The 16,011-nt window shown below is 62.6% G+C and overlaps 2 protein-coding genes across 3 annotated transcripts; both read left to right on the top strand.

Moving 5' to 3' along the window:
* Positions 1–1,263: 1,263 nt before the first annotated feature.
* Positions 1,264–6,395, top strand: PRSS56 (serine protease 56). Its single transcript, XM_036254703.1, has 12 exons — positions 1,264–1,537; positions 2,143–2,280; positions 2,646–2,702; positions 2,819–3,008; positions 3,312–3,411; positions 3,499–3,658; positions 3,896–4,038; positions 4,288–4,450; positions 4,634–4,810; positions 4,890–5,033; positions 5,503–5,609; positions 5,995–6,395. The coding sequence occupies exons 1-12, from the start codon at positions 1,438–1,440 to the stop codon at positions 6,283–6,285; spliced, it is 1,770 nt and encodes a 589-aa protein (XP_036110596.1). The 5' UTR covers positions 1,264–1,437; the 3' UTR covers positions 6,286–6,395.
* A 565-nt stretch (positions 6,396–6,960) lies between these two features.
* On the top strand, positions 6,961–15,622 carry CHRND (cholinergic receptor nicotinic delta subunit). 2 transcript variants are annotated; one of them, XM_036254027.1, is made up of 12 exons: positions 6,961–7,062; positions 7,302–7,447; positions 7,840–7,884; positions 8,668–8,777; positions 8,923–9,078; positions 9,266–9,378; positions 10,165–10,365; positions 12,242–12,353; positions 12,458–12,572; positions 13,057–13,261; positions 13,348–13,466; positions 14,116–15,622. In XM_036254027.1, the coding sequence occupies exons 1-12, from the start codon at positions 7,011–7,013 to the stop codon at positions 14,296–14,298; spliced, it is 1,557 nt and encodes a 518-aa protein (XP_036109920.1). In that variant the 5' UTR covers positions 6,961–7,010; the 3' UTR covers positions 14,299–15,622. The 2 variants fall into 2 exon arrangements, with proteins under 2 accessions (XP_036109920.1, XP_036109921.1); XM_036254028.1 differs by lacking the exons at positions 6,961–7,062; positions 8,668–8,777 and having other exon boundaries at positions 7,384–7,447.
* The last annotated feature ends 389 nt before the right edge of the window (positions 15,623–16,011 follow it).

The raw sequence follows: 16,011 nt of genomic DNA on the forward strand, positions 1-16,011 counted from the left end.
CCAGTGGGGGTCTCTCAGGAGCCCCTTGACCGGCTCCAGCACACCACTGGAAGGACGGCAACCTCCAGTGGAGTTCCAGGGGGTGGGAGTCTCTTTGTGGTGAGAGCCCAGAGAGGTTGGGGACCAAAATGATGGTGTTGCAGCGATCGGGGCAAGTTTCAATGAGGATGAGGCCGTGCACACTCTCCGCTGCCCGGCGGCAGGAGAAGCTGCTGGGTCTGGCTGGCTCATCTCTGCACCTCACCCACCACCTCTGCAGGTCTGAGGCTCTGTCTTACAAAGTGGGGCAGCTTCCCACCAGAGGCCTGTTCACCTGTGCGGAAGGAAAAAGGCTGGAGAGGAGATGTCATGACAGAATCCTCTCTGGAAAAGGACCAGGCCTGCCAAGCCACCCTGGAGTCACCAGCATGAACTGGGGGGACAGGATTCTTTGTTTGGCCCCAGGACAGTTTGTGGGGCAGAAGGGCACCTCCTCTCTGCCCCAGATGGGGACCCTGTCCCAGGAGAGCTGCCCATTTTGGGTCCTTCCCGTGAGACTCCAGAAGGCTCCCTCTGCCAGACCCGGGTCCTAGCAACTGAACAATGCGGGACAGGCCCTGCGCAGGGGCTGGGGGTCTGGGAGAGCGTCAGAAGCTGCTGGGGCCTGTCCTCCCCAAACTGGGCCCCTGTGGGGCCTTTCATCTCCCGCCTTCCTCTCTGGGCCACTCCAGTGTCCGCCTGCCTCTGCCTCTTCCCACCCCACTACCCCCAGTAGGGCAATTACGGCACTAATTAAGGCGCTTTGATCATCTTTAGAAATGGCCACGTTGGGGAGGGACGCTGCCAAGCAATTAGGGGCAGAGGAGCTGGGAGCTGGGGCTGGGGCTGCCCAGGACGCTCAGGCACCCCTGCCCTCCTCCCTCCTGTGTCTGCCCCCAGCACAGCAGTGAACTCCTAGGGGATCGAGGCAGATGGGACGCCTCCATCTGAGCCCTGTGACGGGGCCAGGCCCTGAGGTTAGCCCCCCTCTGCCTGGCCCCCAGCCCAACCGTCAGCTCTTCTGGGCTGTCCAGGCCCCTTTGATGGAGCCGCAGAAACAAGGGCTCCTTTGACAGACGTGGGGGCCTCAGAGCCGGATGGTGAGACTTCAAAGGTGAGGGTTGAGCCCACTACCCTGTGCCCTCCCTCAACCCTGGCCCCCTCCCATGTACCCCCCTACTCGGTCTGTCCTCTATATAGCCCCCCAAGCCCCATTCCCCTGTGGGCTCCGGGAGCTAAGGGCCAGGTAAGGGACGACCAAGGCAAGTGGTAACTTTGATGTAAGAGAATAGGGTCCGATGGTGTGAGGGACAAGAATTCAGTGTCTAGGGACAGAAAGGCAGGCACCACAGGGTAAGCGCCTGGAGGGTGGACCCCAAGTGGGAAACAACAGGGTCAGGGCCCTGGCTCCTGGTCACCATGCTGCTGGCTGTGCTGCTGTTGCTGCTGCCCCTCCCAGACTCACAGTCTGCCCACGGGCACCCACTGTACATGCGCCTGCCCCCCAGCACCCTGCAAGGTGAGCCCGGGCTGGTCTGAGGGAGCGGCCAAGGGGAGGAGCAGAGAGGAAGTGGGTCTGGGCAGAGGAACATGAGCTTGCCACTCGCATTCACAAGGACTTTTGGCATCTTCCGCCCACCCTGCTGGGCGAAGGGGCCAGGAACACAGGTAGGAGGAGGAGGAGGAAGATGAGGACAGCAAGGGAAGGTGAGCCAGCAAGGGTTTGTGTGAGGGAAGTTTCCAGGCTTAGCAGGGAAGAAAGGGCCCAGAGCATCCCCTTGGAGGGCAATTCAACCCTAGTCATTTTATGTCAATAAGTCTGAGTTCCGTGATGTTGTATCTGCAGGGTGCTGTTTTCCTTCTAAGTTTTTAAGGAAAGGCCCCTTTCGAAGATTCCAGCGCAGCTCAGTTGTTACAGAGATGGCGTGGGCTGAGATTCCCCAGCCACGGGCTCTGAGTGCTGGGCCGGGGCCCTGGGGCTCTGTCTGCCCCGATTCCAAGCCAGCGCTCCTGAGCCCCGCCTGCTTCCTTGTGGTCCCCCAAGGCAGGGCTCTGGGCTGGGGCAAGGAGGACAAGCCTGTGGCTCTTCCCCAACCACACACGACTGTGCCCATGTCCCAGCAGCTCTGTCAGCCCAGGGAACAAAGGCGTTGCGGGCCGCCCAGAGGAGCGCCCGGTGGGCGGTAAATCTAGTGGCAATGGAGATCCAGCATCGATTGCATGAGTGCCGAGGCTGTGCCAACCACACCACCCCGTGCATGGGTGAGCTTGCACCAAAGACTCTGGGCCTGTTCTCCTGTCCATCCTACGCCCCCTCCAGACTTGACTCCCTCTTGGAGACAAAGACCGGGTGGGGCTGCAGCCAGAACAATGCTTATGAAGGTCTCTCTAAGTGGGAAGGGCATGCGCGCCAGGCTTGGACACAGCTTGTGCAAGGGCAGGAGGGAAAGAACAGTCTGGGCTCATTTGGTGACAGTGAGAAGTTCATGGCTGCGGAGACAAACACTGACTGCGGGGGTGGGGGTGGGACGAGAGCAGGGGAGCCCAGGGCAGAGAGAGGGCCTGGGCACAGCTTGGGGTGGAGGAAAGGCGGGAGGGCTGCAGTGAAGCTCAGAGTTGTTTCCCAGCAGGCCCTGGGCGCCCCCGGCCTCAAGGACCCCTGCTCCGGGACTCACCTGAATCAGGTGAGGCTGAAAAAAGTTCCAAGGGGGCAGGGCTGAGAGCAGGCGAACCCCCGAGGGGCCTCGATGGTGAGAGCCGCCAGGACTTGTCGGTCATGACGGCGCTTCCATCTTTCTAGGGCCGTGTGGCGAGAGGCGCCCCGGTCCTGTCAATGTGACGCAGGCACACGGCCGCATCGTGGGGGGCAGCGCGGCGCAGCCCGGGGCCTGGCCCTGGCTGGTGAGGCTGCAGCTCGGCCGGCAGCCTGTGTGTGGCGGCGTCCTGGTGGCGGCGTCCTGGGTGCTCACAGCCGCACACTGCTTCGCGGGGTACGTCCGGCCCCAAGGCCCCTGCCCACCCCCGGGTCCGACTCCTTCCAGATCCTGGGAGGGCGACACGCGCCAGGGCGAGTGCCTGCTGCCCCCTGGCGGCGCCAGCCCTCCTCCCTGGCTCCCCGGCCTCAAGGCGCCCGCGCGGCCCAGCCGGGGCGCGGATTCAGCCCACGCGCGGCAGCAGCCCCTCCCCAGCCCGCCCTCCCTGCCTCCAGGCAGGGAAACCCGGCGAGTGGGCTGGCTGGCTGGTGCCCGTGGGCGGAGGGCAGGGTCTCCAGGGAACCGCTGCTCGCCCCGCAGTGCCCCGAACGAGCTTCTGTGGACGGTGACGCTGGCCGAGGGGCGCCGGGGGCAGCAAGCGGCGGAGGTGCCGGTGAACCGCATCTTGCCCCACCCCAAGGTGAGAGGGCAGCCCCAGGCCCTCAGCGCCGGGAGCAGCACCTTCACCCCACGCCTCGCTGACACTGCGTCGCCACCCCCTCCCTAGTTTGACCCGCGGACCTTCCACAACGACCTTGCGCTGGTGCAACTGTGGACGCCGGTGAGCCCGGCAGGGGCGGCGCGCCCCGTGTGTCTGCCCCAGGGACCCCGGGAGCCCCCCGCCGGCACCGCCTGCGCCATCGCGGGCTGGGGGGCTCTCTTCGAAGGTACAGGCAGGGCCTGACCTGGGCCAGGGGCGCTGGTGCGCCTACGAAGAATGGGGTCCGGGGTGATCCGGGCTGGGGAGGCTGAGTTGTAAGAAATCGGACCTGCGCCTAGCAGTCTTCGCAACATGCTGCCCGATCTTGACAAGAGGAGGAATCAAGGGGGACATTGAGACAGGGGACCCTCAAAGCAGAGCCCCTAGCCTCCTGGTCTGAGCCCCATCCACCGCTTCCCTGTAGACGGGCCCGAGGCTGAGGTGGTGAGGGAGGCCCGTGTGCCCCTGCTCAGCGCCGACACCTGCCGAAGGGCCCTGGGGCCCGGGCTGCGCCCCAGCACCATGCTCTGTGCCGGTTATCTGGCGGGGGGAATCGACTCATGCCAGGTATGAGCCCCAGGTGATCGGAGGGCGCTGGGTGGGCTGCTCTCCAGGGGCGGGACAGCCTACCCTCCTCCTACAGTCAGGCTGTCACTCAGCTTCTCTGAGCCTCTATATCCTCGTGGCTAAAATGGGCACAAGAGTGGTAACCCCAGTAGAGCTGAGGTACCTTATCCTTCCAGGTGGAAGGATAACATACGGGGTGGGGGCGAGGGGTCGATGCAGCGCCCTCTCTCTTGGCTCGGGTCCCCACAGGGTGACTCTGGAGGCCCCCTCACCTGTTCTGAGCCTGACCCCCGCCCCAGGGAGGTCCTGTATGGAATCACCTCCTGGGGGGACGGCTGCGGGGAGCCCGGGAAGCCTGGGGTCTACACGCGTGTGGCCGTGTTCAAGGACTGGCTCCAGAAGCAGATGAACGGTGAGTGCTGAGTTCCCACTGCCCCTCCGCGGTGTCCCGCCCACAGCTGCGGGACGAGCCCAACTCGCGTCCATCCCGCCGGCCCCAGCCCCCGTCCGCTTCTGGAAAGCCTCCCTCTGGGACAGGACTTCAGGAGCTAGGACCCCAAACGGGGGGTGAACTGGCCCCTGCTGCTCTCCGCAGCAGCCCCCTCCAGCCGGGAGCCCAGCTGCAGGGAGCTTCTGGCCTGGGAACCGCCCGAGGAGCCACTGGCAGAGGCCGTCCCGCCCTGCGCCTTCTACGCCCACCTGTGCCCGGGGCCCAAGGGCGCCTGTGCGCCCCTAGCGCATCAGCAGTGCCTGCAATGCCGACGGCGATGCGGTCAGTGTGGTTCCCGGGGCCGGGGAGCAGGGGGCCTCGCCCGGTGTATCTGCCAACCGCACCCTTGTCCGGCCCGCAGAGCTGCGCTCGCTGGCGCACACACTGCTGGAGCTGCTGCGGGGCGCCCAGGGGCTGTTCGGCCCGCGCCCGGGGATGCGGCGCCTGGCCCCGGCCCTCCTGGAGACTTCTGGGCACACCGCCCGCGAGCAGCGGCTGCACCCAGGTACTGCGAGGCCTCGCAGCCCAGCCCGGCCCCACCCCCGCGCGGCCGCGGCTTTCTCCTAATCCTGCGTCTCCCCAGAATTGCCGGCAGCAGGCGCCGGGTTCCCCTTACCAAGGCCAGAGCAGCGCGGAGATGCGCACGGTGATTACGCCCCCTGCCGGCCATCGCCAGGCTGTAGGCCAGGAGCTGGCCGCGGCCCAGAGGGGATTTTCCTGGGATCCGCACTGGGTTACCCATGGGGCAACGGGTAACTACCCCTCCCCAGAAGCAGAAGGATGACTCTTTAGGGCTAATTGTGGTTTTGTTCCCTCATCAGTGTCAGAAAATTCTCGGCTTTGTGTTATCACTTAACCTCTCTGAGCCTCAGTTTCACCATCTGTAGCATGAGAAGCTGCCCCCTGGGAGTTGATCCTGAGGTACTGGTGGGAACCCACCCCAACTCCGTGCCGGTGTCTCTCCTTTCCTGCAGATTGTCCTGGCCTGGAGCCCCTGTGGCAGAAGATGGCCACCCTCCAGGACACCCATGCCTGGATCCTGCAGGTCCCCTTAGAGCACTTGGCCATGGACTTTCAGGAGGTAGGTCCCCAGACTTCCCAGACTCCTTCACAGTGGCATCTGAAGGCAGACCTGGATCAACCCTGATTGGTAGGGGGACAGAAGGGGCACCCTCCCCAGCAGGAGGAAGGACCTTCCCCCCAGCAGCCTGTGTAGGGGGGGGGAGAGTCCAAGGGGAAGGGGTGGGGAGGGCAGCTGTGTGTGAGCTGGGTGGGTGTGAAGGTTGGTGGGAGGGGGAAAGGTGTAAGTAGAGGGGCTTGTGGAGGTGTCCATGTGAGCAGGTAGTGTGCAGCACTGTGGGGTTGTAAGGAAGGAGAGTGGTTTTGGGGGAGAGTTTGGGGGGGTGCCAGGAAGAGGGGACCAAGAGTAGGGTTCTGGGCCCCTGAGCACCCTCCTCCTTCTGCAGGTCCTGGCCGATCTGAGCTCCAAGACGATAACGGGGCTCTTCCGAGCCTGGGTTCGGGCAGGCTTGGGGGACCAGCATGTGGTTTTTGGTGGCCTGGTGGGCCTGGAGCCAGCCACACTGGCTCGAAGCCTTCCCCGGTTGCTGGTACAGGCGCTGCAGGCCTTCCGCTTGGCCGCTCAGGCCAAGGCAGAGCCCCGGGGAGCAAGGATAGGTGCAAGGCGGGGCTGGGGGCTGGGAGGGATGGGGCACCACGCACTTAGCCTTCAGGTTCCCCCAGCCAGGCAGCCATAAGCCACGTCTAGGCCCCCAGCCTCTGGTCAGGGCCTATGCTCCCAGGGGCTGGGAGGGTTCAGGGAGCATGATGACAAATCATCACTGCAGCAGTTGGCCAGATGCGTGGGGTGGGGTGGGGCTCCTGGGCCCTGGGCTCCCTGTGTCTTCCCACATGTTTCATCAGAAAATCACAGTTGCTTTAATAAATGTTATTTATGATGTATGGAGGCAACTCTGAAGCTTTCTTGGGATGGAAACTGGGTGAGGGGACCAGCTCTCTGGTAGTGGGGTCCAGGCAGGGCAGGCCTAGCCTCCAGAAGCAGTTGGCAGAGGTCACAAAGACACAGGAAAGGGCTGCTAAGCCCTCATCTGAGCAGACCTGTCTGCCTCCCAAGAAATGGCAGCTGACCTGCCTGACCCATGGCTGACATCACCGCCCCCAGTGTCCAGTGCCTCTACCCAGCCCTCACCCCCACAGCTAGGTGTGGCCACTCCTACTTTGGGATCTTCGCCTCATGTCCTTGGGCTTCTGCCCTGACAGCTAGTCCCTGTCCCCACCCCCTCATCACCTGCCCCGGGTTCTCTACCCTGCAGCAGAGCCTAGAGGCATCAGATTGCGTTTCCGGCTGCCTCTTTCCTGGGCTCTTCCACCCCACTCTGCACCTGTCCCCTCTGCCACTCACCCACATTCCCCAGCCCCGGGGACAGGAGGAACAGAAGCGGGACCTAGTTGGAGAGACAGGATGGAGGGGCCTGTGTTAACACTGGGGCTGCTGGCCACCCTGGTCGTGTGTGGTAAGACTGGACACCGTCCCGCCCTCCCAGCCCCTCTACAGCATGGTGCCCTCCTGCCCCTCCTACGTGGAGCTTCCTCCCCAGGCCTCAGGACCCCTCCCCTCTCCCACACCATTTCTCCCTGGAGGGCTGATCACCACGGCCCGCTCCAGGGAGTGGTTTCATGCCCCGCGGGACCCCAGAGCAGCTTCCTTCCTGGGTCCCTGCCCAGCACCCACCCCGTCCCCATCCGTGCCCAGGCAGCTGGGGTCTAAATGAGGAGGAGCGGCTGATCCGGTACCTGTTTAAGGAGAAGAGCTACAACAAGGAGCTCCGGCCCGCCGCTCGCAAAGAGGACAGCGTGGAGGTCTCGCTGGCCCTCACCCTCTCCAACCTCATCTCCCTGGTGAGCAGCCCTCTGTGGCGGGGCTGGGGACTGGAGGGCAGGGACAGCTTCCTTGAGGCCTGAGTCTCCCGGACTGGGATGGCCATGGAGGAAGCTCAGGCCCCAGACAGGCCTGTGGCAGCTCCTCTCTCTATGCCCTGTGCTGCCTCCAGGCCTTCGGCTGGTGTCCCTCCCCTCCAGCTGCCACTCTGGGGTGTGCCCATATCACACCCTTGACACACCCCAGAGGCCTTGTGTTCTCCCTGCTCCCCGGGCTGCCCACCGGCTCCTGAGCGCCTGGCAGGGGAGTCTGGCCAGGCCCATGGCCACGGTTTCCCTGGGTGGCAGCTGGGAGGAGGTGGCTGGTGGAAGAGTGAGTCAGGCCCTGGGGACAGCCTCCTGTTTGATTCCAGAAAGAAGTGGAGGAGACTCTCACCACTAATGTGTGGATTGAACACGTAAGGAGAACACCCCCTCACAGCAGGGGTTGTGGGTGAGGGTGCAGGGCCTAGGCTCCCCTGTGCCCGCTTCTGCTTGGGGCTCCCCCGCCTGCCTGAGACATTTTCCCACAGGAGGCGCTGGCTCCTGCCCGCAGAGGAGCCCCAGCCAGCTGCCCTTCCCCCCAGTGCAGCCACCAGCCCCGACAGAGCCTCTGGGTGGGTTAGGATGCTCCGTCTGTGGGAAATAAAATCTGTATCCTGGTTTTTATTTTTGTTTGTTTGTTTGTTTGTTTTAAAATCCTCACCAGAGGATACTTTTCCATTTATCTTCAGGTAGAGTAGGAGGGGGAGAGAGAGAGAGAGAAACATCGACGTGAGAGAGACACATCAAGTGGTTGCCTCCAGCACAGTCCTGACCAGGGCCGGGGACCAAACAACAACCGAGGTACGTGCCCTTGACCCGAATCGAACCCGCGACTCTCCGGTCCACGGGCCGACGCTCTAACTGCTGAGCCAAACCGGCCAGGACAGTGTCCTGGTTTTGTTAGAAGACACCCTGTCAGAAGGTCACAACGTAAACGAGTCTTTTCCGTCCATGGTGGAGACAATGTCCCCCTTAGTTGTGTTGTATGCGACCTACACAGCGGCACATGGCAGACCGAGTCCCATTCTGTCCCCACCTCCCCAGACCTCCTCAGTCACAGCCCTGGACCCTGTCCTGTCTTCCCTCGGGGAAGTTAGGGGGAGCGAGGGGCCAGGACCACAGCAGAACCCACTGCTGACACTCCCGTGGGCCTCCAGGGCTGGACGGACAGCCGGCTGCAGTGGGACGCCAAGGACTTTGGGAACATCAGCGTCCTGCGCCTGCCCCCTGACATGCTGTGGCTCCCCGAGATTGTGCTGGAGAACAAGTTGAGCGCAGCCCTCCCTGGCCACCCCTCAGCACTCGGCCTCCCTTCCTTGAGCCTCCTGAGCCTCCCCGCCCTCCTCTGCATCCCCCCACCCTGCCCAGTGGAGGCTGGGCGTGCTCACTGCGGCCTCTGTTCTGTCCCCTAGCAATGACGGCTCCTTCCAGATTTCCTACTCCTGCAACGTGCTCATCTATCCTTCGGGCTCCGTGTACTGGCTGCCCCCTGCCATCTTCCGCTCTTCTTGTCCCATCTCCGTCACTTACTTCCCCTTCGACTGGCAGAACTGCTCCCTCAAGTTCAGGTGCAGCCTCTGCTCCAGCCACCCCTCCCCCCAGGGCACCTGCCAGGGGCCACTGTCAGGCAAAAGCTCCTGCTCTGTCCAGATTAGAGCTCCCCTCCCCCACAGTGGCCTGTCTAACCGTGGGGCACTTCCCATCGGTGGCCCAGCCAGTGGCTGAGGACCACCCTCTGCCCGCTGCCCTCCCCAGCTCGCTCAAGTACACAGCCAAGGAGATCACCCTGAGCCTGAAGCAGGAGGAAGAAGAAGACGGCCGCTCGTACCCTGTGGAGTGGATCATCATTGACCCCGAGGGCTTCACAGGTGCTGGGAGCAGCAGCTGGCGGGTGGGCAGGTGGGCAGGCCCCTCACGACCTCTCCACAGATGCACATCAGTCACGCGACACCCCCGAGGTGCACATCTGCGCACCCGACACGCACACACACTTGCACCTACTGACAAAGCCAGTTCGCTGAGAGGGAACGAAGCCCGATGGGGGGGCTGCATCCCAAAGGCAGAGGCAGATGGGCACAGTGCCCACCCCACCTCTGCCCAACCCAGAAGACTCTCTGGGTCTGAGCAGGGTCCCTGGGGATAGATGGAGCTGACAGGTGAGGGGGTGGTTAGTCTTCCTGTCCGCAGAGCACCCAGGGGTATGGTGGGGGCCTCCACTATCATCCTGATAGGGTATATGTCACTCCTCCCAATATCCCTCACGCCCTATTTGTGACCAGGCTCAGGTCTTTTAGGGGCTCCCAGAGGAGACCCACATCCTGCTGCTCCATCACACGTTGGGGGAGGAGGTTCTTACCCTCACTGCCTTGTTATCCCCAAGACTTCTTACTGGGCCACGTATGGCCTCAGTTTTTATTTTTTTCCAAAGAGAAAAAACAATCAATCCCAGAGGAAAATGTCTCCCTTGAAGATGGGAAATCTCCATCTCCATCCCCAGGGAAAGACCCGCAGAGAGAACCTGACTGCACCAGGGCCTTGCACACAGGCCTGGCTGCACCTCTGGGTGGCTCACTCCACCAGCCCCTCATCCTGCCGCGAGGCCCCTGTGGCCCCCTTGCCCAGCCTGACCCCAGGCACGCGTGTGCTGCCCGCAGAGAACGGGGAGTGGGAGATAGTGCACCGACCAGCCAGGATCAACGTGGACCCCAGTGCCCCGCTGGACAGTCCCAGCCGCCAGGACATCACCTTCTACCTCATCATTCGCCGCAAGCCACTCTTCTACATCATCAACATCCTGGTGCCCTGCGTGCTCATCTCCTTCATGATCAACCTGGTCTTCTACCTGCCAGCTGATTGTGAGCCTCAGCACCCAGCACCCATGACCCAGCACCCATGACCCAGCACCCATGACCCAGCCCCAGCCTCAGCCCCCAGCCCCAGCCCCCAGCCCCAGCCCCCAGCCTCAGCCCCCAGCCCCAGCCCCCAGCCTCAGCCCCCAGCCCCAGCGCCCAGCCCCAGCCCCCAGCCCCAGCCCCCAGCCCCAGCCCCCAGCCTAGGCACCCAGCCCCAGCCCCCAGCCCCAGCGCCCAGCCTCAGCGCCCAGACCCAGCCCCCAGCCTCAGTACCCAGCCCCAGCCCCCAGCCTAGGCACCCAGCCCCAGCCCCCAGCCTAGGCACCCAGCCCCCAGCCCCAGCCCCCAGCCTCAGCCCCCAGCCCCAGCCCCCAGCCTAGGCACCCAGCCCCCAGCCCCAGCCCCCAGCCTCAGCCCCCAGCCCCAGCCCCCAGCCTCAGCCCCCAGCCTAGGCACCCAGCCTCAGCACCCAGCCCCAGCACCCAGTTTCAGCGCCCAGCCCCAGACCCCAGCCCCAGCCTCAGCCCCAGCCCCCAGCCCCAGCCCCCAGCCTCAGCCCCCAGCCCCCAGCCCCCAGCCCCAGCCCCCAGCCTCAGCACCCAGCCCCAGCCCCCAGCCCCAGCCCCCAGCCTCAGCACCCAGCCTCAGCACCCAGCCTCAGCACCCAGCCCCAGCGCCCAGCCCCCAGCCTCAGCACCCAGCCCCAGCCCCCAGCCTCAGCACCCAGCCCCAGCCCCAGTGCCCAGCCTCAGCACCCAGCCTCAGCACCCAGCACCCACGACCCAGCACCCAGCCCCAGCCCCCAGCCTCAGCAACCAGCCTAGTTGCCTGGCTCTGGCTCCCAGGCTGTCTGGGCAGCTTCGTCCCATGCCCACGGTCACCACACAATGGCTACCCAGCCCAGCCTCTCATTTCCTCCTGGTAGCCACCTGGGGGTCATCACTGCCCAGGGCCCAGGCATGAGGGGCATGTTGCCAGCTGGGGGGAGGGCTCTTTGACCTTGTCCCATACCCCTTAAATAGACAGGATCTCTGAGGGTCCTGTCCCTCTTGGACCCTACTTCTCCTTCTCATGACAAGCTCTCCAAGGACCCTAGGCAGTCTCTCTGCCAGAGCAGAAGTCAGGACTGCCGTGGTCACCGTGTGTGTTTGTGGGCCTAGCACACAGGAGGCCATCAGCTGTTGGGTCAATGTGGGGACATGGGACCTCTAGGAAGCCAGGGCGTGGAGACATATCCATGCCCCCTGGTTCTAGAAGGGCACGTGTCACGTACGCTCACTTGGCTCCAGAATATTTACTGTGAGCAGGCACAGCAAGTCCGAGACAAATGCCACCGACCCGTGCCCTGCTTGAGACAGGTGGAGAGGGGCATTGCACATGGAAAGGGTGAGGGGCAGGGCCACAGACCCGTGAGCACAGCGGCCACTGCAGTCTGCTCAGGGCTCAGGCAGGAGGCGCAGGGCTGTGCTGAACTGGGGCCTTTGAGGCTGGGCTGGGAGCTGGAGTGTCACTCTGGGGCTGTCTGTCAGGGAGGGACACACACGGACCTGTGATGTAGGAGGGCTGAGTGGCAGGGCATTGGCCATTGGTGACAGTGGGTGTTGTTTGAGGTCTTATCCAGTGCCAGGAGGCGTGACCAGTGTTTAACACACACTTTCACTTGGTCCTCATCACATCTAACAGTTGAGAAAACAGAGAGGTTAGGCTCAAGCCCAGGGTCACCGAGCCAGGAAGTGTCAGAGCTGGGATTTGAACCCAGACACGTTAGCTCCATAGCCTGTTATGTTAATTAGGGCACCATGGCATTGTAAACAATGGTGCACCGCCACCGCGGGACCCTCTGGGACCAGAGGTCATCGCTAAGTCCCGGCTCCCCCAGGTGGTGAGAAGACGTCGATGGCCATCTCAGTGCTGCTCGCACAGTCTGTCTTCCTGCTGCTCATCTCCAAGCGGCTGCCCCCCACGTCCATAGCCGTCCCCCTCATCGGCAAGTAGGTGACCCCCTTCCTCCCCACACACCCGCCTCTCCCCACCCACCACGCTGCGCCATGTCCTGCCCCACCCTGGAGGCTCCAGGCTCAGTGTGTGCCCACAGGTTCCTGCTCTTTGGCATGATACTGGTGACCATGGTCGTGGTGATCTGTGTCATCGTGCTCAACATCCACTTCCGCACACCCAGCACCCATGTGCTCTCCGACGGGGTCAAGAAGGTGAGGGCTGTCAATAGCCCAAAGCTGGGATTGCCCACAGGTCCCCTGCAGGAGTCTGGGTGAAAACCGCGGTGTGTCATGTGGGGCAGCGCCCCCTGGCGGTGCCAAAGCGCCACTGCTGCTCCGCCCTCCCGCCCGCCCTCCCGCGGGAAGGCTCCCCCAGGAGTAATGTGACTTGAAAGACGCCAGGCGCAAAAGAGCACCGACTGTGCAATTTCCTCTGCGTGAAGTTCAAGGGCAGGCAAAAGCAGTCGTTAGGATAGAAGTCAGGATGTGGTTCCCTCTGGGGGGGAGAAGAAAGGAACCCTTTGGGGATAATGTTCCATAGCTCATCTGGGTGGCGTTTACGCAGTTGAATGCGTAAATCTGTAAAATTCCGTCTGGCACTTTGTGGCAGCTAGAAACGGAGTCACAGACGCTTGGATGTGTGAAGGTAACCCATGTTGTTTAAATGACCTTCCTGTGTCCCCCTGACCTGCTGCAGCTTTTCCTAGACACCCTGCCCAGACTCCTACACATGTCCCTCCCAGAGGAGGACGGACTGGGCCCTGGGGCCCTCGTCCGGAGGAGCAGCTCCCTGGGTTACATCTCCAAGGCCGAGGAGTACTTCTCGCTCAAGTCCCGAAGTGACCTCATGTTCGAGAAGCAGTCAGAGCGGCATGGGCTGGCCCGGCGCCTCACCACAGCACGTGGGTCCCCCGTGGCATGGGGCTTGACCCAGCCCAGGAGATGGGGTGGGGCGGGCCTCGTGCCCACCTCTGGCTTGTATCCCTAGGCCGGCCCCCAGCAGGCTCTGAGCAGGCCCAGCAGGAGCTCTTCAGTGAGCTGAAGCCAGCTGTGGATGGGGCCAACTTCATCGTCAGCCACATGAGGGACCAGAACAATTACAACGAGGTGAGTAGCCACAGGTCGCCTTGTACAGGTGTTCAGATAGTGCACTGATCAAGGGTAGCCTGTCTTAAGGGGGCAGTTTCCCCCAGAGACACATACTGACTTAGATGAAGGAGTTCACAGTGGGTACAGAATGCAGGCCCCCCAGAAACGGGAAGCCCCTGCCTAGACCCCCATAGCAGCACACTGGGCCAGGCACACACTCAAGTACACACACAGGCACACAGCTTCACATTCCGGACATCCCTTAGGGTCCCAGCTGCCAATCATTTTCTGTCCCTGCTCAACTCCAAGTCTGATACCCCAGACACAGCCAGACCTTTAACGGGAGGCCTTCTGTGGTTGTTCAATATAACACAACTTTCTAAATTTTCTCTGGAAAATTTCCCAGCTCACATAGGGGCTAGCGGCAACACTGCGCGTCTGGACGCTCCGTCTCCTGGACGGACAGAATGACGGCCCTGCCTGTGGCCAGAGGAGGGCCTGGGTGGGCCCTTGCTGGGGACACACACCTCAGCCCCTCTGCTATAAGCCCGAGGCAGCCCTCACCTTGCACCAAGGCCACGCCTGTCACTGGGCCCCAGCTTGGGGCACGGGTCTGTGGTCTGAGGGCCTCCTCACCCCACTGTCTCTGCCCCCACTCTGTCCCCAGGAGAAGGACTGCTGGAACCGGGTGGCCTGCACAGTGGACCGACTCTGCCTGTTTGTGGTGACTCCCGTCATGGTGGTGGGCACGGCCTGGATCTTCCTGCAGGGCGCCTACAACCAGCCCCCGCCCCAGCCTTTCCCTGGGGACCCCTTCTCCTACCTGGAGCAGGACAGGCGCTTCATCTAGAGTGGGCCCACCCTGCCCGGCCTGGCCCGCTCCCAGGGCAGCTTCGGTGGGGCTTTTGGCCTGAAAGGGACAGGCTTCGGGGGTGGCAGGAAGCTGTGTGGACAGGGGTGCCTGAGAAAGGACAAGCTCTCCCTAGGGAGGCAGCTCCTGGCCGAGACTTGAGCCCAGCTGGTCCTGCAAGGCTGGGTGGAGGGGAGCCGGGCCTCCGGAGACCAAGCAACGGAGGGGAAGCCCCGCTCCTCGATAAAGACGGCGCCACCGAGAACGTCTGAGGGTGGACACTGGCTGGCGAGTGGGGCAGGGCGCTATGCGGGAGCCGGGGCCGGGGGCCGGGCTCAAGGGCCAAGGAGAATGCCACTCAGGCTGGCCTTGTGAGACCCCTCTGTGAGAAGGACAGAGGCTCTTTTTGCCTCCCCCTCCCCCAGGTTGGGGCAGAGCAGGTGGGCTCCTGGGCCCTCACTTCCTGATTCCCCAAGCTACCCTGTTCCTGCCAACCCCTCAGCCCTGGGCTCTGAGCCCCACCTGGGGCTTCCCTCTGCAGACCCCTTGGGGCAGGAGGTCCTGGGCGGGGTGGGAGCCCTTTCGCCTTGGCCACTCTGTCTGGTCCCTGGGGGAGCAGCCACAGAGGCCAGAGGTCAGCCCGTCACCCTCAGCTCACATGGGTCACCGTGGGGCCCAGAACTCAGCCCTCCCCCAGCAGTGTCCCCTCTTGCTCACCTTCTCCAGAGTAGGGTTGCCAGGCAGGATTTGGGACATACTTCCATGGAAAAACCATTCACATTTATCTGAAATTCAAATTTAACTGTGCATTTTCTATATTTATTTGCTAAAACTGGCCACTCTACCCCAAAGTGAGCTCCCACTAATCTTATCCCAAGGGTGGAAGCCCGAGGCTGGAGGAACTGAGGTTCTGTGAGGTACCCCACCTCCAGGGTGGCGCCAGTGATCCCTACCTCCTATCTTCATGCCCCCGTGTAGTGCCCTCCACACCATGCCAGGATTGGTCTGTGTGACCAGTAGAATGACAGCGATGGTATGTCACTTCCCCTGCTAGTCGTAGACGACATTGCTGCGCCCCCCCACCCCGCTCTTCTCTCGCTCCTTCGCGCTCACTCTCCCGTGGGGAAGCCAGGAGGCAGGACGGACACCCAGTGGGAGCCCCACGAGGCCAGGAACTGAGGCCTCCTGCCAACAGCATGGGAGTGAACTTGGAAGTGGATCCTCCAGCCCCAGCAGGACCTTCGGATGAGATCACAGCCCCATGACAGCCCCTAATCCAGAACCACCCCACTGAGGTGCTCCTGGATTCCTGAGCCCCAAAACTGTGGAGATAATAAATGTTTGTCACTTTAAGAGACAAAGTTGAGTAGTTTAGCTTGAAGTAGTGTGACCTTAGATGAGGTTTTTCATCTCCTGGTCTTTCAGCTTCAGTTTTTTCATCTACAAAATGTGCGTAAAATAAGTCTTGCTTACCGGATGTTGCAAAAATCAAATTTGCTAGTCGGGGTGAATGTACTTACATGTGTCCTGCAAATTAAGGGGTGGTGATTTATCTCGTTCCTCATTTGAGGACCTCAGTCACAAAGGATGGGCTCTCTTGAGAGTCTCCTACCTCCCAGCCTGGTGTGGTGACAGGGTTGGAGCAGGCTCAGAGGGCCCCAATTACTCACCTCCTGAGGTCCAGGCTTAAGGTCTTCACAGCTCAGCCCTTCT

This window comes from Molossus molossus, unplaced genomic scaffold (assembly GCF_014108415.1).
Source record: "Molossus molossus isolate mMolMol1 unplaced genomic scaffold, mMolMol1.p scaffold_m16_p_11, whole genome shotgun sequence".
NCBI lineage: Eukaryota > Metazoa > Chordata > Mammalia > Chiroptera > Molossidae > Molossus > Molossus molossus.